Genomic DNA, 24038 nt, shown 5'->3' with positions numbered 1-24038 from the left:
ACACTTAAATCTTTCTGTGCGAGCTCAGATTTCTCTTATTTTATCATGACGATGATGTCGCCCTATGTAGATGGGCGCCAAGAGGAGGAGAAATTTCACGAGAAGATCCTGCCGCAACGAAATACGCACTGATTTTAATGGTTGGGGTGTCAACCATTAAACTTATCATGTCCGTAGCACTCTCTCTCTTATTTCACGATAGTACAAATCAGTTGAACATCTTGCACGGTTAGGCTTCGATCTTGATAGTGCGAACCTTTGCTGTCACTGTGGCGCACCAATTTTCATTCAGTTTTCTGATGCAAGTTAATGGTTTGTTTTGAACATTGCTTGAATGTCGACAGTGTCCATTTTGTGAAGTGTAATACATAAATCTTGTAGAAGGTTTATCTCTGCACCGGGCGGACACTCATTTTCTGTCGCCCTCCTGATACACATGGTGAGTAATTACAAGCTAATATTTTTCTTGTCATAACACAGCACTTTCATATAAGCCTTACTAGAGGCTGAACTTGCGACTTCGCATTCAAGCGGTTCCTTGTGAGTGCTGATGCGGCTCTCGGTCAGCCGCGGGAGGTAAAGCGTTCCTGGAGCGCAGAATGTGGGGATTCGCCGGCGTACCAGATAAATGAGTCGCCAGTAGCATGGTTGATCCTGTCTCCCCATCCCAAATGGCTCTGAGCACTATGGGACTCAACATCTGTGGTCATAAGTCCCCTTAAACCTAACTAACCTAAGGACATCACACACATCCATGCCCGAGGCAGGATTCGAATCTGCGACCGTAGCGGTCGCGCCCATCCCAAACCCCCCTATGTTAGCGTACGAGGTCCGGGCACCCACACTTTTATGTGAGACGCCGCTTAGCCCAGCATAAGCCATGTCCTGAGATTCTTGGCAAATGTGCCTGTCGGATATACTCGTAATACAGGGTTTCGCACATAAAACCAGCACGCCTCACGCCCGAGATTCAAGTAACAATGAACTAGGCCCGCCCGATAGGCCGAACGGTCTAACGCATGCATGGCTTTCCGGAGCGGGAAGGAGCGCCTGGTCCGGTACGAATCCGTCCTGCGGACTTGTGTCGAGGTCCAGTGAGCCGGCCAGTCTGTGGATGGTTTTTAGGCGGTTTTCCATCTGCCTCGGCGTATGCGGGCTGGTTCCCCTTATTCCGCCTCAGCTACACTATGTCGGCGATTGCTGCACAAACAAGTTCTCCATGTACACGTACACAACCATGACTCTACCACGTAAACATAGGAGTTACAATCGTCTGGCGTGAGACGTGTCCTGGGGAGGTCCACCGGGGGCCGAACCGCACAATAACCCTGGGCTCGGTGTGGGGCGGCGGAGGGGTGAAGTGGACTGTGGTAGTTGTCGTGGGGTTGTGGACCACTACGGCTGCAGCAGGGATGGAACCTCTCCGTCGTTTCTAGGTCTCCGGTTCACATTCAACAACAATTAACTAACTAAAAATGAATAGATAATAGTAATGTTAAAAGACATTAGTTACCTGTTTGTAAGAGATGCTAGAAGTGGTGTCCATGGGCATCAAGGCATCGCTGACTTCTTGTGATGTCACCAACAACACCTTGTAATCCTGCAGGCGTCATATTGTTAATTTCTCTAGTAATGTTCCGTTTAAGATCGTCTGTTGTGTGAGAGTTGTCAGCATACACTTTGCTTTTTAGTGTGCCCCATAAATAAAAATCACACGATGTTAAGTGCTGTGACCTTGGGGCCAGAGGCCTTTATCGACAAGTCTGTCTTCAGGGAACACGTTGTTGACGTGCGCCATACTTTGGTTGGACGTGTGAGCGGTTGCTCCATCTTGTTGGAACACTGCATATAGCTTCTCTTTGTCTGTTAACAGGGAATAGAAAGCGTCAAAGAGCTCTAGATATCTGACACTACTCAAGGTGCAATTGAAAAATATGGGGCCAATAATGCACATGTCGGACAACACACCCCAGATACCTGTCTTCTCCGAGCGGAGAGATTCTTGACGCAGAAAATGTGGGTTGTCCTGCGACCAGTATCAGCAATTCTGTGTGTTCACACAACCTGAGAAATGAAACAAAGCCTCATCCGACATGACGTAAAGCGAGGGGGCTAAGTAACCATTAGCAACGGATGATAATAGCCAGTAACAATAACGAACTTCAAATGGTTCAAATGGCTCTGAGCACTATGGGACTTAACATCTATGGTCATCAGTCCCCTAGAACTTAGAACTACTTAAACCTAACTAACCTAAGGACATCACACAATAACGAACTCTTTTTTTTTTTTGCCTGACCCTCTAATTTCAACTCTTGTACCACACTCTACGATAGGCTTTCAATTTCATATTTTTTAGTACACGATGACACGATATACGACATACACGAACCTGCTGCGATAACCTCTTTACGATCTTGCGTGTTCGTGTAATGTCCATGCTATTTCTGTCCCCTGTCGCTCACTTAAAAATCTGCACATTCTGAACGAATCAGACAGCCCTCCATTTCTTGTATAGATCTTGAATAGTGCTGGTCGTGGGGAGTGTCCTATCAGTATACTTCGCTTAAAACATTTCTTTGCATTCCTTGATGGAACCTGTCTTTATGTAACAGTCCACAGTATCAGTTACCTGTTGTAATACACACTGTTTCATTTCTGTAACATCTGGACAATACGATCTTCTCACAACTGACTCAAGAACACACACAGCAGCACTCAACTTTCCGATACAATGCAGTGAAGCTAACTTTCGAGACAGTGTTGCCACTTCACAAGCAATTCGACTAGAGATGATTAACCGGTACGTAAGGCGTACCGGTTTTATATGGGACACAATGTATCTTGCGGACGGCATAAGAAGCCAATCACGTCTACGTTAGGCCCAGTTAGGAATTACACGATATCGCAACAGTTTGGAGGACAGAGAAGATCTTACAGGGGATGAGGAGCGCTATCTCGCACATTAGGCCCGCTCCTGAATTTTACCGCTGCCACCCTGGCGCCGATGCTTGGAGTTAAGCGACTTGAGCTTTTGATGCGGAAAATGACGCATTCGTTGAATGGATGATGTCCAAAATATTAGCCACAGTGGTGCTTCTAAGCGTATATATAAATTTTATTTCAAACGCCTAAATATTGCACATCGTAGGAGATCATGATTACTTTTATTTAGCTATAACAATGAAATCCTACTCGAAGCTGGAATGCGATTGTGCTATATCTTTGCTTCATAAACTGTTGCCAGGAAAATTTTTTTCGTATGAAATGCTAATGCGAAAATAATTGTATTATTCCATAATTTATAGTAATAAATGTCTTCCGTAATAAAGCCGGCCGGAGTGGCCGTGCGGTTCTAGGCGCTACAGTCTGGAACCGAGCGACCGCTACGGTCGCAGGTTCGAATCCTGCCTCGGACATGGACGTGTGTGATGTCCTTAGGTTAGTTAGGTTTAATTAGTTCTAAGTTCGAGGCGACTGATGACCTCAGAAGTTAAGTCGCATAGTGCTCAGAGCCATTTGAACCAAGCCATCTTCCGTAATAAAGTCCACTCCAAGCCAAAGTTCTCTGTGATTTTGGCTTGTGGGATTTTAATAAGATCACTGAAAATATTTAACCATGCCACCTGTCAGGAAAATCATCGCACTTCTTTCACGTAATGTCAAAAATTGCGACTTGCTTTTTCGGATTTACAGTATGGCTAAATGTTGATGGTGCCGACTGTTTATCCAGGAGGCACCCACTCTTTATGAACAATTCCCTTGGAATCAAAGAAGCACACAAGCATGCATTTCACTTTTGACTTTGACATGCGAGCTGTTTTTGGTCTGGGTGATCCCTTTGAGCACCATTGCAAACTTTGGCGTTTTGTCTCTGGATCGTACTGAAAAAAACAACTTTCGTCGCCAGTGATAACACGACTCAACAATTATGGATTGATTTCCGTTTGCTCTAACAGATCGGGCACCACATTTTTCCGTGTTTCTCGCTGTTGTGGTGTGAGATTTTTGGGGGCCATTTTTGCACAAATCTTTGTCATACCAAGATCTTCAGTTATTATTAAACGAACCGTTTCTCGATTGATGTTCAGTTCTTCTGCAATCATTTTCACAGATATTCTTTGATCAAATCGTACGAGTTCATGCGCCCTGGCCAAGTTGACATCCGTCCGTGAGATTGATGGTCGTCCACTGCAGTCTCTTCGTCTTAAACATTCGTTCTGCCTTCACTAAACATTTTATACCAACGAAAATCTTGAGCTCGACATAACCTCCTCTCCAAAAGCCTTCTGAAGCTTAGCGTAAGCTGTCGTCGCGTTTTCACCCAATTTGACGCAAAAAGAAATGGCATACCATTGCGCAATATTATGCGGTTCCATTTCCGTAACGAGAGACACAAACATGTGTTAACTTATTACAGCACAACTCACGACTGAGCAGTTGCATCGATGTGCCACTTGGACTAGAAGTAGCTTATAGATCTAGGTCAAAGATATTGTACCTACGCAAGCCTGCAGGGCTGCCACATCTTGCAAAGAAAATCAGTCTCATTACTTTATTGTCGCACCTCGTATAACTGAGTATAACTAATAAGCCATAGCTCCAGTGCTTGTGTGTGATATTATAGTGTTATAAACGAACACGTTTATAGAAATAGTGTCGTCAAAGATAATTCTGGAAGCCAAAGTTATTGTGTAAGGAACACCACGCTACATCACTAAGTTGTGTAACGTCATTCTGATGCCTTCAACCACACTTCACGTGTAGCACAGCGCTACAAAAACGCTCCTCTACAGCGAGGCGAGCAATATCTGCAACAACCCTGCGAAAATCATCTCGCCTGCTCGAGGATAGATCATCCCTCTCTTATTCCGAGGTGTGGGTGTGTGGCCGCGAACGCCAATGATCGCGGACACAGTGCCCCAGCAATTGTTGAGAAAGTTGCGGTTCGTGATTAACATTGATGACCGAGAGATCTCGCGTTCGCAGTAATAACGGCAAAGAGATTCCAAGTCGTAGGTGGAAATATCGAAGACTTGCAAATACAAACCGCTCTCCCAGCTGCATTCGCCGGGTAGTGCCAATAAGGTATGGAACTCCTTGAACGATCGTGGCCACCAGATCGCGAACGGTAGAGATCCACATGTCTAACATTACGCTGGTCCATCTCCCACAGGGGTGGTACAGAAATGTGAACAATGTATGTGTAATCACATCCGGCCCAGTAGCTGCCACAAATGACGCTCAGTCCTCAAGAGCGATGGTTTCGCCGGAGTGATCGGTAGGGGGGAGGGGGGGGGCGGAGGGGTGTCTGTTGTGCCGATCCTGCTCACTATTAATATGCAGATAAGTTTTTGTGGAAAATACAACAGCCTGCTACCTGTCCGGTGAGTGTCTTTGGAACTCTGCGGAGCAGTCGAAATTACGTACCATACTCGGATTCTCTCGTGATTAATATACGTAGCTTATGGTAATATCGCATATACTCTGTTTATTCTATTACAAGTCTTCATTCCGTCAGGGAGTGCTGCCTAGCAGAAAATGAAGTCACCCACGGTAGTTTCAAAAGCATGACCGATGGGCGGAGGGGAGTATGTTTCTGGTTGGTCCAGAAAGAAAGGTGGTAGTAGGGAGAGGTGTACTTGGCTATTGAACTGTTATCAGCGGTTATTCACAAACGAGATCATATATTTTCTTTAGTGAGCGTGTATGTGTGCAAGAGTTAAGACTGGTTTGTCTAGTATTCCATAGACCAATTGTAGAGAAACGAGAAGGGAGAGTGGTGCTTGGCACTTAGACTGTTTACAGTATTTATCTGCAATAGTATCAACAAGTTACGACATGTTTTGCTGTGGCTGGATGACCTCTCCCTGGACGATTGAACGTCATTTGTGCCAGCTACTAGGTCGCAGGTGGTTACACATAAATTTTGTAAATTTCTCTACCATACTTGGGGATATGGTCTGGTGTAGTGTTAGGCAGACGTTTGAAGTTCTCCCGTTCGCTATTACACGTATATTTCCATATCGTACCGCTGTCATTCACTACGTCTTGGGATCTGTTTGCCGTCATTACAGCGACTGAGGGATCTCTCAGTGAAAAATGATACAGCAGCAATGTTAGGCACAAACCGCAACTTTTTCGGCACTGTGTGCGTATCATAGGCATTCACGGCTACACACCCACACGTTCGAGTCTGAGGGGTGATCTGCAAGCGATATAATTTTCGCTGGGGCTGTCGCAGCTGCAGCTGGAATCTCTTTATCTTTGGTTGGAAGCATCAGAATAATACAATGACGTCACATAATCTATTATTTCTTATCAATATGGTTAAAAATTGAAAGTGCTTATAGAATTATCTGTGGCGGCGTCGATATGACGTCATTATTTCTACCAACTTGTTCATTTCTAATATTATGACGTCATAAACTAGTAACGGGACTATGGCTTAGCAATGATACATAAATTGGGACCATGCTGAGAGCATCGTGATGTCGAAATGATGTGCAGCGATGCCACGCGACGCGGTGTGATGCGACGCGACGCGACACTGCGATATGATGTCATGTCATGCGAGGCTATGCTGACGCGTAAATCGTGTAATTGGGTACAATACACAAAACTGTGGAAAATACGTAGAACTGAGAGTACTTACTTATCTGCCTGTGTGAGGCCTCTGCTGATGTCTCAAAATATTAAACAAACAGACCTCAAGTGACCTAATATTTTATTAACAAACAGACTCCCGGACTATTCCTGTGCTGCCCAGCTCCAGAGCGTCCAAGATTTGAAAGATGGATTTGAGGAGGTGTGCCTCAGTATCAGTGATATCTAATTCTCCATTTTGGCTGCGTGAGAACAATATGACGTCGATGGGACGTTGGGAAGAGTCTTACTTTATTGGAGAAAATACGTAAATTTGTGAAAAACCTGGTAAAAATACTTAAAAACCTGTAAAACTGAGAGACTTACATTTCTGCGTAGACGAGGACCCTGCTTGTGCCACATAATATTGTTATTAAGAGATAGACCAAGAGTGACGTAATCTGTTATGAACAAGAAGACACAGTCTCTCCCTATACTCCAGAGTGCCTCCAGTTACAAAATAGAAGAATTGAGGAAGATACCTAAAATTTGGGAAAATATGGAAAAGTAAATAAAAATGATAGTACTTACAAATCTGTGTGGTTGTGGTCTCTGCTGGTGTCACGTAAAATTGGTATTCACAAACAGACATATTTTCTCCCTTTGTTGTCCAGCTCCTGAGTAACCTCTCCCACATAAGTGTTCCAGTTATAAAAGATGAATATGGGATAGAAAAAGGGGAATATGTGATCGTTGTTGGTCCAGAGCAGACTCCCACCGTATTTATGTCATATAACACAACTGCCTGGGTGAGTCGCTTGGCTGACGTGATGAATCTCTGATGGTTCTTCAGGAGGGAGGGAGTGGGGCACCAAGCAGCCCTTATCTTATCAGAAGGTTGTGCTGACATCAGCTTTCTTTGGCCTTGGACAGTCCCTGCGTAAGTGCTTACGTGATGGTTCCCATTTAAGTCGTTCGTAATTGTGATCTGTAGCTATTTAGTTGAATCGACAACCTACTAATTTGTGAGATATAGTGTAACCGAAATTTAGTGCAATTCTTTTTAGTACTCATGTGGAGGACATCAAACTTTACATTGTTCAAGGCGAGCTGCCACTTTATGCACCATGCAGATATCTGATCTAAATCATTTTGTCATTCATTTTGATTTTCTGACGGCTTTACTGGACGACATCATGTGCAAACAATATAACAGGGCTGTGCTCAGACCTACATTAGTGAACGGCTCAAATAATCACCTGGTTCTAGTTGCAGATTGCCTATGCAGCGGCTTCTAGGAAATAATTACTGACCGAATTTAAATTTTCAAATGCTGTCATAATCTTCTCTTAAAGAGGTGTAACCTTACTTTAAAGGTATGCATGTTAAAGTTGGAAACTGTGCATATGTGTTGAGGTAGCGCTAAATCACGGCGCGAAAATTACCCAGACTATACCCATTCAGTGTTTGAGAACGAGAGCACTTAGCTATTTCCAACAAACTTAACACATAATTTCAAACTTTTTCTCGGGGAGACGCCACACAAAATATGAAAGGAAAAGAGTTTACCGTTTTCTACCTTTTCGCTCTTCATGCCGTAAAACTTTAGCTGCAGGCACAATGTTTTAATTTATTACATATTTGTTACTAATACTATTCGCAACACAGTTTGCAGATAATATCCACATATACCACTGAACGTATCTGCAAAACTGTATCATTGTACGACGTACATTTCATGAGATATGACGTCATAAACAATAAGATTCGCGTGAAACTAGCTTCTACTAAAAACTGAGCGCAAATTACACAGGATTTACTCCTCCACCGTTTCATAATGAGTTAAATAATCAGACATTTGAATCAGTTTGATAAATGGGAGTCTGATGCTTTAAGGCAGTGGTTCCCAACTTTTCTGAGACCATTTCCCCCGAAAGGAACCACCATCAGAATTACCCTGAGTGCAGTTAGATATTAGCTAGTGCCCACCCTGCTGCTCCTATCATCATCAGCATTATCATGTCTGTAAACTTTAGAACGAAAGTGAATTTCCTTTTAAGACTTTTATTTTTAAAATGCTGAAAGATAAATAAAATTAAGTTTTTTGTGCCTTTTATTAAACGGACAATATGGGTCGACGAGACAGATGGTACTGATTATTTCTAACAGTCCTTTCTGTACAGTGATGAAGCAATGCTCAACACATCGCGAGTGCTGCCAATAATTCTTTTTCAGAAAAGAAAACCACGTTGAGGATAGACACTTGTTCCAAAACATGCTTCATATGACCTACTTTTCTACCTAGTGACATTTTCTTCACCCACACACTGCACCTCCATTTGAAATCAACCAAGTTAAAATATGTGCACTGTACTTACTGTTTATAAATCACTTGACTGCTGGACTCGCCAATGCTTTTTGTCTGACACTGCTACAACAACAACAACAACTACTACTACTACTACTAATAATAATAATAATAATTGTAATCTCTGTTGCATTGCACTGTCAGTTTATTTATTGTTGTGAAATGAATAATGAAGCCATTTCTTGTCTGTTGCTGGAACTACCTACAACTCTGAGAAGGCATTTACATGAGATATTTAAGTATATGTCATATATATGTCTCAATTTTGCTGTCATGATGAGGGAGATGTTCATACATTCGTTTCACAAGCTGTAACCTCCACCACATTGTGCCACCCATTAATGCTAGTATTTGAAAAAATGTAATTATTCGTAATTTATGTAGTTAGAATTACAGTCTTGCAAAATAGTGAAAATAGTAACAATACCGGTATTTTGTAAACGATTTAGTTTCCTGACCGAAGCACAATGGGACCCTATTTTTACCCTTCAGAAAATTTCGGTTTACCCTTCAGGGGGTAATTACACCCATGTTGGGAACCACTGCCTTAAGGAAACTCTGGTGGGGATTAGTGGTTGTGCACTAAATTATATACATTAAGAACACTGGAGGGCCTATAACACTTCCTTTTGGAACCCGAGACACAAGGGGTAACAAAAATGTTTGGCCAAACATTCAGCAAACATTCCTCACACATGGAGGAATAAAATGTGCTGCATGGATAGAGGCCCGAAAACACCTTAGACCTCATTTTTCTCCTTCTCTTCATAATGACATAAATCATGCGAAATTCACAGAAACAGTACATACCTGAATTACGCGAAACATTTTCTTACAGCAAGTATTCAAAATATTTTCAGTCAGAATGTACAGTAAGCTGTAATTCTTAGGTTCACGGCCAGTGTTTCTTGGTCCAAATGAATTGAGGCAATATTGACATGCGAGTAATTCCACTGCTTTAGTACGCCACCACATCATTATTGCTTTTGCCCTCCCGTGGACGTTATAGGAACCACGCGGTCACTGAATAATGATGAACAAGTAAGTACAGTGGTGAATAAGGAAAACGCATGGCACTGTGAATTATTTCAAGACAGTTGTGCGTGTACTATCAAGTGTTTGAGTGTGTCCTCGTGAAATATCACCATAAAAATTCACAATAAGCCGACCGAAGCACCCTCACTGCCAGCAACAATAATATTGTCGCCGACTAAGATTAGCATCAAGCACGTAGCTCTAGCTGTTTAGTTTTCGTCACGGACTGTGCAAGAATATAGTACCAGCTCTTTAGTGTTCATCGCAGACTAGGTTTCCGGTTCAGTGCAATAGCAGTGTACTCAAATACACTATGTGATCAAAAGTATCCGGACACCTGGCTGAAAATGACTTACAACTTCGTGGCGACTTCCATCGGCAATGCTGGAATTCAGTATGGTGTTGGCCCACTCTTAGACTTTATGACAGCTTCCATTCTCGCAGGCATACGTTCAATCAGGTGCTGGAAGGTTTATCGGGCAATGGCAGCTCATTTATCGCGGAGCGCTGCACAGAGGAGAGGTATCGATGTCGGTCGGTGAGGCCTGGCACGAAGTCGGCGTTTCAAAACATTCCAAAAGTGTTCTATAGGATTCAGGACAGGACTCTGTGTAGGCCAGTCCATTACAGGGATGTTATTGTCGCGTAACCATTCCGTCACAGACCGTCTATTACGAACGGGTGCTCGATCGTGTTGAAAGATACAGTCGCCATCCCCGAATTGCTCTTCAACAGTGGGAAGCAAGAAGGTGCTTAAAACATCAATGCAGGCCTGTGCTGTGATAGTGCCACGCAAAACAACAAGGGGTGCAAGCCCCCTCCATGAAAAACACGCCGGCCGGAGTGGCCAAGCGGTTCTAGGCGCTACAGTCTGAAACCGCGCGACCGCTACGGTCGCAGTTTCGAATCCTGCCTCGGGCATGGATGTGTGTGATGTCCTTAGGTAAGTTAGGTTTAAATAGTTCTAAGTTCTAGGGGACTGATGACCTCAAAAGTTAAGTCCCATAGTGGTTGGTTGGTTGGTTGTTTTCGGGAAGGAGACCAGACAGCGTGGTCATCGGTCTCATCGGATTAGGGAAGGATGGGGAAGGAAGTCGGCCGTGCCCTTTCAGAGGAACCATCCAGGCATTTGCCTGGAGTGATTTAGGGAAATCACGGAAAACCTAAATCAGGATGGCCGCACGCGGGATTGAACCGTGGTCCTCCCGAATGCGAGTCCAGTGTCTAACCACTGCGCCACCTCGCTCGGTAAGTCCGATAGTGCTCAGAGCCATTTGAACCACTTTGAAAAACACGACCACACCATAACACCACCGCCTCCGAATTTTACTGTTGGCACTACACAGGCTGGCAGATGATGTTCACCGGGCATTCGCCATACCTTTACCCCGCCATCGGATCACCACATTGTGTACCGTGATTCGTCACTCCACCCAATGTTTTCCCACTGTTCAATCGTCCAATGTTTACGCTCCTTCCACCAAGCGAGGCGTCATTTGGCATTTACCGGCGTGATTTGTGGCTTATGAGCAGCCGCTCGACCACGAAATCCAATCTTCCTCACCTCCCGCCTAACTGTCATAGTACTTGCAGTGGATCCTAATGCAGGCTGAAATTCCTGTGTGATGGTCTGGATAGATGTCTGCCTATTACACATTACGAGCCTCTTCAACTGTCGGCGGTCTCTGTCAGTCAACAGACGACGTCGACCTGTACGCTTTTGTGCTGTACGTGTCCCTCCACGTTTCCACTTCAGTACCACATCGTAAACAGTGGACCTAGGGATGTTTAAGTGTGAAAATCTCGCGTACAGACGTATGACGCAAGTGACACCCAATCACTGTACCACGTTAGAAGCCCGTGAGTACCGCGGTGCGCCCCATTCTGCTCTCTCACTATGTCTACTGACTATTGAGGTCGTTGATATGGAATGTGTGGCAGTAGGTAGCAGCACAATGCACCTAATATGAAAAACGTATATTTTTGGGGGTGTCCGGATACTTTTGATCACACAGTGTACAGAATTGACAAATGCTGTATGGATTAGCAGATGGTAACGGCCGTGGCTGTCAATCTTTCTATCGGAAGGGACTTCGAGAACGACAGTGCTCCGACAAAGCGATGCTTGAAGCAATTTATCGTCGTCTTGAGGAAATAGCGCAACATGGTAATTGACGGTCAGAGCAAGGAGGACATAAGAACTTTGTGTTGCCTTTTTCCGTATTACGGTCGTTTTTCACGTAATGCTCCACTGAAATCGATCATTTGCTGTTGGTTGCGATCAGTATTAACGGTTTTACCAGGTTTTAGCAGCTTATAATAGATGACTCCCTTCTGGTTCCACCAGACACAGAGCATTGTCTTCTTTCCAAAGCGATTTGGTCTTGCTGTGGATCTCGACGGCTTGCCTGCATTCACCCATGATTTACGACGCTTATGAATCTCAAAATATTTGGTGAGCAACATTTCACAATTGGTCTTTCGATATGCTTGCTGTCTTTCATTCAGTTCATACGGAATGCATTTTCTCACTTTCTGCGCCTTTCCCATAGCTTTCAACCGAAGAGAAGTGGCTTTCTGCACCACTAATCAATTGTCCCGGAGTTCCTATTGAGTTTGAGTATCATCTTCATCCAAAAAGGCCTGCAATTCGTTGTCTTCGAACTTTTTCGGTGGGTTCCCGCGATCGTCGTTTCTCACGTGAAAATCACCACTTTTGAATTTTTTGAACCACTCCAAACACTGTGTCTTCCCAAGAGCATGTTCGCCGTAAGCTTCGACAAGCATGCGATGTCATTCTGCAGCAGTTTTCTTCAAATGATAACAGAAAACCAATGCTGTCCGCAAATCGTAGTTCGTAGGCACAAAACTCGACATGTTTACGGGTTTAAAACAGATAGCGATGTTTGGAACTGGGTTATTGTGTGTTGACATTCGTCGGCAGCCGTTACAGGAAGCAGATGGCGCTGCAGACGCGGCCTCACGGGCAGTACACTGACTGCTAGCACCTTCTATAGGGTTTCATACTTCTACATCTGCTATATAAAGTCAGGGTTGCCACATGTTCTGGAGATCAGGGAAATCAGGGAATTTCAAACACGTCATGGAAATCAGGCGAAACGGGGTGTTCAAAAAGTCTCTCCGCAGTACCGTATACCGCAGTGAATATACCGAAATGAAACTCGGTGAAATACAAGTTATTAATTTATTGAATATTCATTTTTACTTATAAATTTTCACATTAAATGTTGAAAGTGTCCCCCCTGTTGTTGAATACACAATTCAATTCGTCTAATCATGTCTCCAAACACAAGCTGTAACATTTCTTCTGTAACAGAAGCAGTGAAAGTGGATATAGCAGTTTTCAATTCATCCTTGGATTTTGGGCGGTTTTTATAGACAGTTGCTTTCCCTGCACCCTAGAAGAAAACGTTAGGTGGTGTTAAGTGAGGCGATCGTGGAGGCCAAAGTCCCTGTGAAATTATGCGATCACCAAAAACATCTGCAAGCAGTGACATTGAAACGCGAGCTGTATGCGCGGTTGCACCATCTTGTTGAAAATAACCGTTCAGTATTTCACAAGTTCTCCTATGAATGGGTACAGAATATCGCTGCAGTATCGTTGTGCGTTTATTATTTCGTTGAAAAATATGGGACCCACAATCCGACGTCTACAAATTGCGATCCAAACTCCTATTTTCACAGAATGAAGTGGTTCCTCGTGAATACACAATGGATTTGCAGTACTCCACATACGAGAATTTTGCGAGTTCATGTACCCGGATAAATGAAACCACACTACATCAGCGAAAAACGTTTCATTAAGAATATCCCTTCCACTTTGTTGAACGAAATTTTTGAACCATTGACGATAATGCAGTCTGTTGCCATGATCAATATTTTTCAGTTCTTGTACGGCCGTCACTTTATATGGGAAAAGTTTTTATTTTTTCCTTACAGCTGTGTGGGCCGTTCCGAGACATCGATTTCCTGGGCAAGTTTTCTTACTGACTTGTTCGGACCCATGGACATTTTATCGGAGATAGCGAGTAGTTTATCCCCAGACAAAAAGCTAGGACGACCACTTCTCGGTGCATCTGTCATTGAACCCGTACTTCGAAATTTTTTAATCAAATGTCACACAGTATCGCGATGTGGGAGTGTTGTCTCCGGGAAAACTGACTTAAATGTTTGACGAACTGAAACTGTGTATGCCGGCCGTGGTAGCCGAGCGGTTCTAGGCACTTCAGTCCGGAACCGCGCGACTGCTACGGTCGCAGGTTCGAATCCTGCCTCGGGCATGGATGTGTGTGATGTCCTTAAGTTAGTTAGATTTACGTAGTTCTGATGACCTCAGATGTTAAGTCCCATAGTGCTCAGATCCATTTTTTTGAAACTGTGTATTTACCGCCAGCTTTGAACACTTTTTCTACTAAAAACACACGCTCTTCAATGGTTAGCATTTTGACAATGACAAAAACGAAAGATTTAGTATAAAAACAGTCTTGATCACGATTTATTTGTTAAGGTGACCAGCGTCGACCACTACTGTGGTCATATTCAGACCATTGAGTAGGAACGTCTTTCTGCTGGAGAATCACTGTTTAGTAGTGATTCTCCAGCAGAAAGAGGTTCCCACTCAGTGGTCTGAAGATGACCACAGTAGTGGTCGAAACCTGTCACCTTAATAAATAAATAGTGATTAAGACGTTTTTTATAGTAAATATATTTTTTTTAAATCTTTAGCTGACATGTGTACTACATGCTGCACAAATACGATACGAAGTAGTTGTCCATATTTATGAAATATTGTCTATGAAGTTCGTATGCAAAAACGAAAGAAACGAACAAAGGAACTAAACTTAAACGTTCACGTCAACACGTGACGACACACACCAACGATACTACTGACGCTGGCTGAGATAAACGAAACAGTGGAATCAATGACTACAAGTGTAATAAGAAATGCCAAGAAAGAAAGGAAAATATATTTGCTTAACAAGAGTGATAGGGCACAAATCGCAGAATATCTGAGTGACCACCATCAAACGTTCATTTCTGAGGAAGAGGATGTGGAACAAAAATGGAAAAAATTCAGAAACATCGTCCAGTACGCCTTAGATAAGTTCGTACCGACTAAGGTCCAAAGCGAGGGGAAAGATCCACCGTGGTATAACAATCATGTACGAAAGGTACTACGGAAACAAAGAAAGCTTCATCATAGGTTTAAGAGTAGTCGAATCATAGCTGATAAGGAAAAGCTGAACGAAGCGAAAAAGAGCGTAAAGAGAGCAATGAGAGAAGCATTCAACGAATTCGAACATAAAACATTGGCAAACAATCTAAACAAGAACCCTAAAAAGTTTTGGTCATATGTAAAATCGGTAAGCGGATCTAAATCCCCTATTCGGTCACTCGTTGACCACGATGGCACCGAAACAGAGGACGACCGAAGAAAGGCAGAAATACTGAATTCAGTGTTCCGAAACTGTTTCACTGCGGAAAATCGTAACACGGTCCCTGACTTCAGCCGTCGCACGGACGCCAAAATGGAAAATATTGAAATAAACGATATCGGAATTGAAAAACAACTGCTATCACTTAGTAGCGGAAAAGCATCCGGACCAGACGAGATACCCGTAAGATTCTACAGTGATTATGCTAAAGAACTTGCCCCCTTTCTATCAGCAATTTATCGTAGATCTCTGGAAGAACGTAAAGTACCTAGCGACTGGAAGAAAGCGCAGGTCGTTCCCATTTTCAAGAAGGGTCATAAATCAGATGCGAATAATTATAGGCCTATTTCGCTTACGTCAATCTGTTGTAGAATAATGGAACATGTTTTATGTTCTCGTATTATGACGTTCTTAGATAATACAAATCTCCTTCATCATAACCAACATGGATTCCGCAAACAGAGATCATGTGAAACTCAGCTCGCCCTATTTGTCCAAGAAATTCACAGTGCCGTAGACACTGGCGAGCAGATTGATGCCGTATTCCTGGACTTCAGGAAGGCATTTGATACGGTTCCGCACTTACGTTTAGTGAAAAAAATACGAGCTTACGGAATATCGGACCAGGTTTGTGATTGGATTCAGGATTTCCTGGAAGAAAGAACACAACATGTCATTCTTAACGGTTCAAAATCTGCAGATGTAGAGGTAATTTCGGGAGTACCGCAAGGAAGCGTGATAGGACCTTTATTGTTTACAATATACATAAATGACTTAGTTGACAACATCGGTAGCTCCGTGAGGCTATTTGCAGATGACACGGTTGTCTACAAGAAAGTAGCAACATCAGAAGACTCGTACGTACTCCAGGAAGACCTGCAGAGGATTAATGAATGGTGCGACAGCTGGCAGCTTTCCCTAAACGTAGATAAATGTAATATAATGCGCATACATAGGGGCAGAAATCCATTCCAGTACGATTATGCCATAGGTGGTAAATCATTGGAAGCGGTAACGACCGTAAAATACTTAGGAGTTACTATCCGGAGCGATCTGAAGTGGAATGATCACATAAAACAAATAGTGGGAAAAGCAGGCGCCAGGTTGAGATTCATAGGAAGAATTCTAAGAAAATGTGACTCATCGACGAAAGAAGTAGCTTACAAAACGCTTGTTCGTCCGATTCTTGAGTATTGCTCATCAGTATGGGACCCTTACCAGGTTGGATTAATAGAAGAGATAGACATGATCCAGCGAAAAGCAGCGCGATTCGTCATGGGGACATTTAGTCAGCGCGAAAGCGTTACGGAGATGCTGAACAAGCTCCAGTGGCGGACACTTCAAGAAAGGCGTTACGCAATACGGAGAGGTTTATTATCGAAATTACGAGAGAGCACATTCCGGGAAGAGATGGGCAACATATTACTACCGCCCACATATATCTCGCGTAATGATCACAACGAAAAGATCCGAGAAATTAGAGCAAATACGGAGACTTACAAGCAGTCGTTCTTCCCACGCACAATTCGTGAATGGAACAGGGAAGGGGGGATCAGATAGTGGTACAATAAGTACCCTCCGCCACACACCGTAAGGTGGCTCGCGGAGTATAGATGTAGATGTAGATGTAGAATGTTGGGAGAGTCCACTTGAAGGGAAGTAACCCAGGCAGGCGAACAATCATACGGCAAGCGCGGCTAACAATCATACGGCACTGCGGAGGGACTTTTTGAACACCCCGTATCAGGGTAATTTGAAAAAACACTGGAAAAATCTTGTTTTTGTCTCAGTAGATGAAATGGTTTGTTTACTGAGGTGTCATGCATTGTTGGTTTCCTACCACTCCCCTCAGCTTTCAGTCAGTGCTGCCACCACTTCTTGCTACTAGCCTAGCAGCTGCTGACAAGAGGCAGGGAGACTTAAGGAGTAGTTTGTTTGGATCTGATTCTCAGAGACTATAGACACAGTGGCCAGAGACGGTGGTCATGTTTGCATAAGTTGTGTCTGAGTGATTACGTGAATCTGTGTGCGTTCTCGTTTTATGACAAAAGCTAAGGCTGAAAATGTAGTTGTCGGAGTGTGACTGCCATTTCTATATGCCTGTCTGCGACTCAGCAGTCATCTTTACGGTGAGTTGCTACCTATCCTCCTTATTACTGATTCTCAGAGTATTTGAACAAGTTATCTGTTACAAGGATTGATCACTGTGATCTCATTTCATCATGTTGTCTGTGGCTTGTGAGAGTAGCTAGCCACACGTGTGGATTTCCACGATGGGCCAGATCCCAGGCCGTTTCTGTGGGTAGCTGTAATGGATCGGACTTGCTGATCTGAAGCCATTCGGTTCCCACTAACGTGCAGGCCCTAGAGTTGCTAGATAACAGAACGCAGCATGTCATTCTCAATGGAGAGAAGTCTTCCGAAGTAAGAGTGATTTCAGGTGTGCCGCAGGGATGTCGTACGACCGTTGCTATTCACATTATATATAAATGACCTTGTGGATAACATCGGAAGTTCACTGAGGCTTTTTGCGGATGATGCTGTGGTGTATCGAGAGGTTGTAACAATGGAAAATTGTACTGAAATGCAGGAGGATCTGCAACGAATTGACGCAAGGTGCGGGCAATGGCAATTGAATCTCAATGTAAACAAGTGTAATGTGCTGCGAATACACAGAAAGAAATATCCTTTATCATTTAGCTACAATATAGCAGGTCAGCAACTGGAAGCAGTTAATTCCATAAATTATCTGGGAGTAGGCATTAGGAGTGATTTAAAATGAAATGACAATATAATATTAATCGTCGGTAAAGCAGATGCCAGACTGAGATTCATTGGAAGAATCCTAAGGAAATGCAGTCCGAAAACAAAGGAAGTAGGTGACAGTACACTTGTTTTCCGACTACTTGAATACTGTTCACCGGTGTGGGATCCGTACGAGATAGGGTTGATGGAAGGGATAGAGAAGATCCAACAGAAAGCAACCCGCTTCGTTACAGGATCATTTAGTAACCGCGAAGGCGTTACGGAGTTGATAGATAAACTCCAGTGGAAGACTCTGCAGGAGAGACGCTCAGTAGCTCGGTACGGGCTTTTGTTGAAGTTTCGAGAACATACCTTCACCGAAGAGTCAAGCAGTATATTGCTCCCTCCTACGTATATCTCGCGAAGAGACCATGAGGATAAAATCAGAGAGATTAGAGCCCACACAGAGGCATACCGACAATCCTTCTTTCCACGAACAATACGAGACTGGAATAGAAGGGAGAGCCGATAGTGGTACTCAAGGTACCCTCCGCCACACACCGTCAGGTGGCTTGCGGAGTATGGATGTAGATGTAGATGTAGATGTAGAAGTGTCTGGCGCAGTTACAGATCGGTCACTGCCGCTACAATGGCAAGTTATCAAGATGAAAGTGAGTTTTAAGTGGTGTTATGGTCGGCGCACGAGCGTTGGAACACAGCATCTCCGAGGTAGCGATGAATTTGGGATTTTTCCGTACGACCATTTCACGAGTGTACCGTGAGGAGATGACTACCGTAACTGGTTCAAATGGCTCTGAGCACCATGGGACTTAACTTCTGAGGTCATCAGTCCCCTAGAACTTAGAACTACTTAAACCTAACTAACCTAAGGACATCACACACATCCATGCCCGAGGCAGGATTCGAACCTGCGACCGTAGCGGTCGCGCGGTTCCAGACTGTAGCGCCTAGAACCGCTCAGCCACCCCGGCCGGCGATCATTTAGTAATCGCGAAAGCGTTACGGAGATGATAGATTAATTCCAGTGGAAGACTCTGCAAGAGAGACGCTCAGTAGCTCGGTACGGGCTTTTGTTGAAGTTTCGAGAACATACCTTCAGCGAGGAGTCAAGCAGTATATTGCTCCCTCCTACGTATATGTCGCGAGGAGACCATGAGGATAAAATCAGAGAGATTAGAGCCCACTCAGAGGCATACCTACAATATTTCTTTCCACGAACAATACGAGACTGGAATAGAAGAGAGAACCGATAGAGGTACTCAAGGTACCCTCCGCCACACACCGTCAGGTGGTTTGCGGGGTGTGGATGTAGATGTAGATGTAGATGTAGTGGATCTGGTATCACTGATCTGCCCACAGGCGAGGTCTGTTTGTGTGTGGCGTAATGCAGCGCATTTTCATGGTTTATTCATTATGGACGATAAGAAGAAGAAAATTGTGTCAGTTGCTGGGGGTTTGTACGCTACGTACTCATATATTTTTCCAAAGAAAACCACAAAATACCTGTAGAATAATAGATATAACACAGTGGGAAATAAGAAACAATAACGAATATAGTAGAACCAACATTTTATTGGCGGTCACCTACAGTGTCGGTTTACACAATTCTTCCCCGCCTTATGCGCTTCTTTCAAGAGGCCTACTTTTTTGTGAGGCTGTTCGTGAAATCAGTGAAGCTATTTTAAATCTGTCTTTCGATTCTAAAGAAATGCGTATTTTTGTCAGTAAACGTGTTTTGTTTTATTGAAATAAAATAACATCAGTGGTCTTATTGAAACGCATATACCATTTGGCTTGCTTTCTCCATGTCAAAACATTTATTACACTACCTTCCGCTACTGTTATACCATAACCTCTAAGCTGGAGGCAGTTAGTATAATGAAATTATTTTTGTTAAACCTACTATGGTACAAAGTAACAGTGCCGTGTTACCCTCAGAAAGGAATTTTGTTGAGTTGACCGTGATATACGTAACGGAGGTGGCTTATCGGAAGTGAAAGTCAGAATTACGTCAATATTTAAACAGTAACAAACAATAATATTCCTATCAACACTGTCCAAATGATAATGAAAACGGTCGCCAGCCTAATTAGGCATAAGAATGAGTAACATTCTTATTCAAGAAACTGAAAATAGGTGACTTCAATGGGCAAACACAGCCTATACTTTGTCATACGAGAGTTCAATGAACTCTGGCACCTGCATATGTTAAGGTTGGAGCTGACAGTTAAAGCAGAACAAACTATTTGCATAAATATAACAGGTAACGATGCACACTATTACCTTCAGGGCTTAATCAAACTAAATGGTCTCAATAATATTACTATTAATATTCATTGCAAAATTATGAACTGGGCATAGGTTAAGTCTCTCTCAGCTAAATACTTTTCTATTTAGAACGAAAGTTAAATGTATTTCACTAACAAGCACTTTCTCACTGACCTTTGAATAAAAGAAGTTGCAGTTTTCATAGATAGTGGTCTTTCTATTAATCGTTATTTAGTTTGAGCACAATAGACAAACTGTGGGTCCTGTTACACTATTAAGAAGCACTTTCAATACACAAGAGGAACCCAATACTGTAGGGAACTTGACAGGAATAGCAAGAGTAATTGAAACTTTCTATAATTAAGTAACTTTTTGCATTTGGACTACTTTCAATCGGGGGGGGGGGGGGGAGGTAGCTTAATCTTGACCACTGTAGTAGAGCAAACTAAATGCACTTTCATTACATTAGTGAAACAAGCACTTAGGAAGCATTAACATGTAACTCTCAACAGTTACAGTTCTGAACTTTTACTGCAGCGAAACGCAAAATTGAGATATTTGTAAGATCCTTTCAACAAACAATATTAATTTTTGCACACTCTTTTGCCACATTAATTTTAATATGCTTTCAATAAAGGACACTCGGTAAGCACTTTAGCATGGGAGGGACCCTAAGTGGATACGTGACTGAGGATAAATCACAGTAGGTACAAGAGTTCAGGTATAATTTAACTTATATTTGAGCACACTATAACATCCAATGAGCTGATCCTTCACTGTACATTACTATAGTTCTTCTGTTCCATTACAGTTATTGCGCAATGTGGTGGCGAGTGCATGTTGGTAGGTGGATTTGCAGGTAGAATTGCTGGAATCTATCATTTCTTGGTGGCGATGATAGATATCAATTCCAACAAAATTCCAGCTAGTTACTGCATCCATTCCAGGCTTTTGCACATTGGAAAACGGCACAAAAAGGCCCTCTCGGCACCATCATAATTCACAACCTTTTCGTGGAAAAAGCGAACACTCTTGTGTTATTGATATAATCAAACAATATTTACAACAGTTTAGCTACAGAGTGCTAAATAAAACACAAAAAGGCAAAGTAAATTAATAGAGCCTTAGAGCTCTGGTTGTAAGTAGGCTGTTTAGGTTTTTATGTTGGTAACGCCATGTAGCGCTCTATATGAAAATCACTGACTGTGCTGTGTGCAGTCTGTGGCTGGTTTGCATTGTTGAAATTTGCTATTGCAGTGTTGGGCAGTTGGATGCGAACAGCGCGTAGCGTTGCGCAGTTGGAGGTGAGCCGCCAGCAGTGGTGGATGTGGGGAGAGAGATGGCGGAGTTTTGATAGCGGACGATCTGGACGTGTGTCCATCAGAAAGAGTACATTTGTAAGACTGGATGTCATGAACTGATATATATACTATGACTTTTGAACACTATTAAGGTAAATACATTGTTTGTTCTTTATCAAAATCTTTCATTTGCTAACTATGCCTATCAGTAGTTAGTAACTTCAGTAGTTAGAATCTTTAATTTAGCTGGCAGTATTGGCGCTCACTGTATTGCAGTAGTTCGAGTAATGAAGATTTTTGTGGGGTAAGTGATTCATGAAACATATAGGAAAATCAAATAACGTAAGGCGTTTATCAGCACAGTAATTCATTAAACTGAACATACTCAGACATTTCTCTCTTTACTTATTCTGATCAACACTAAACTGACACACAATATTTTTAGCGCAACGCAATCTGACTTTCAAAAATCCCTACAAAAGAATGGCCCTGACTAACAATAATCTGTATCTTTCACAAATCACTTACCTCACAAAAATATTCGTTACTCGAACTACTGTAATACAGCGAGCGCCACTACTGCCAGCTAAATAAAAGATTCTAACTACTGAAGGCGCTAACTACTGATAGGCATAGTTAGCAAATGAAAGATTTTGATAGAGAACAAACAATGTATTTACCTTAATAGTGTTCAAAAGTCATTATATATATATATATATATATATATATATATATATATATATATATATATATATATATATATATATCAGTTCATGATATCCAGTATTACAAATTTACTCTTTCTGATGGACACACGTCCAGATCATCCGCTCTCAAAACTCCGCCATCTCACTCCCCACATCCACAACTGCTGGCGGCTGACCTCCAGCTGCGCAGCGCTACGCGCTGTTCACATCTAACTGCCCAACACTACAGTAGCAAATATTCCAACACACTCGAGGTAAATGCCGAGATGGTTCCTCTGAAAGGGCACGGCCGACTTCCTTCCCCATCCTTCCCTACTCCGATGAGACCGATGACCACGCTGTCTGGTCTCCTTCCCCAAACCAACCAACCAACCAATATTCCAACAATGCCAACCAGCCAGAGACTGCACACAGCACAGCCAGTGATTTTCATATAGAGCGCTACGTGGCGTTACCAACATAAAAACCTAAACAGCCTACTTACAACCAAATGAGAACTGACAGACATAGTGTAGACAGTCTCTTTAGTAGACCTGTTGCATCTTCTAAGTGTTCCGCTAGTAAAGTGCAATTTTTGGTTCACCTTCACAACAACATGTTCTATGTGAGTAGTTACCCAAAGAGAGTTAAAGGCCAAAGTATACTGACGTCAGCACAAGCCGGTGATGGCGTAAGGACATCCAGTGTCAACGTTACACATTTGGGCGGGTTTCATACTTCTACAACTGGTATATAAAACACGAGCAGCATGAGTCACACACCGGTTAAGGAAGGCGGCGATGTGTGTTGCGCAGGTGAAGCGCAACATCAGCCGCATCCGCAGCAACGTGACGGCGGACCTGTGGCGGCTGACGGACGGTCCGCCGGTGCTGCACCAGGAGAACTGGACCAGGGCCGTGGTGAAGCGGCTGCAGGTGTTCGAGCACGAGCTGGTGCGCTGCGTCAAGCGGGACGGCTGGGACGGCACCGAGGACGAGAAGGCCGTCCAGTGGACGCTCATCGGCGCCCTCTTCTACTCCATCATCGTCATCACCACCATCGGTGAGTACCGCTGCGGCGCCTCACGCTCCCGGGCACAGTATCGTCTCGCCGGTGTAAGGCTGCGCTCCGATATTGATGCCGACTGGCTAGCTATTCCAGACAGTCTGGATCGTTCCATGTTTCTGGGACACAGCTATCCCCTTCATGGGTCATGTTCGTGACACGCTCCATCTACTCACAAGTGAACCTCCCCATCGCAACCCCCTCAGATTTAGTTATAAGTTGGCACAGTGGATAGGCCTTGATAAACTGAACACAGATCAATCGAGAAAACAGGAAGAAGTTGTGTGGAACTATGAAAAAAATAAGCAAAATATACAAACTGAGTAGTCCATCCGTAAGATAGGTAACATCAAGGGCAGTGTGAGCTCAGGAGCGCCGTGGTCCCGTGGTTAGCGCGAGCAGCTGCGGAACGAGAGGTCCTTGGTTGAAGTCTTCCCTCGAGTGAAAAATTTAATTTTTTATTTTCAGACAACTATTATCTGTCCGTCCATCCGTCCGATGCGAGGTA

At 43.3% G+C, this 24038-nt stretch overlaps 1 protein-coding gene across 1 annotated transcript in view; it reads left to right on the top strand.

Annotated features, from left to right (window-relative positions):
• The window catches only part of LOC126204276 (uncharacterized), a 681498-nt gene that overhangs the window by 2294 nt on the left and 655166 nt on the right, over positions 1 to 24038 (top strand). Inside the window, exon 2 of the mRNA XM_049938664.1 lies at positions 23281 to 23527. Coding sequence (XP_049794621.1) covers positions 23281 to 23527 — 247 coding nt within the window. The remainder of the gene's footprint in view (positions 1 to 23280; positions 23528 to 24038) is intronic.

Source organism: Schistocerca nitens, chromosome 9, assembly GCF_023898315.1.
Source record: "Schistocerca nitens isolate TAMUIC-IGC-003100 chromosome 9, iqSchNite1.1, whole genome shotgun sequence".
In the NCBI taxonomy this organism is placed as follows: domain Eukaryota; kingdom Metazoa; phylum Arthropoda; class Insecta; order Orthoptera; family Acrididae; genus Schistocerca; species Schistocerca nitens.
The sequence above is the reverse complement of the archived record's forward strand: the minus strand, read 5'-3'. Positions and strand labels throughout refer to the sequence as shown.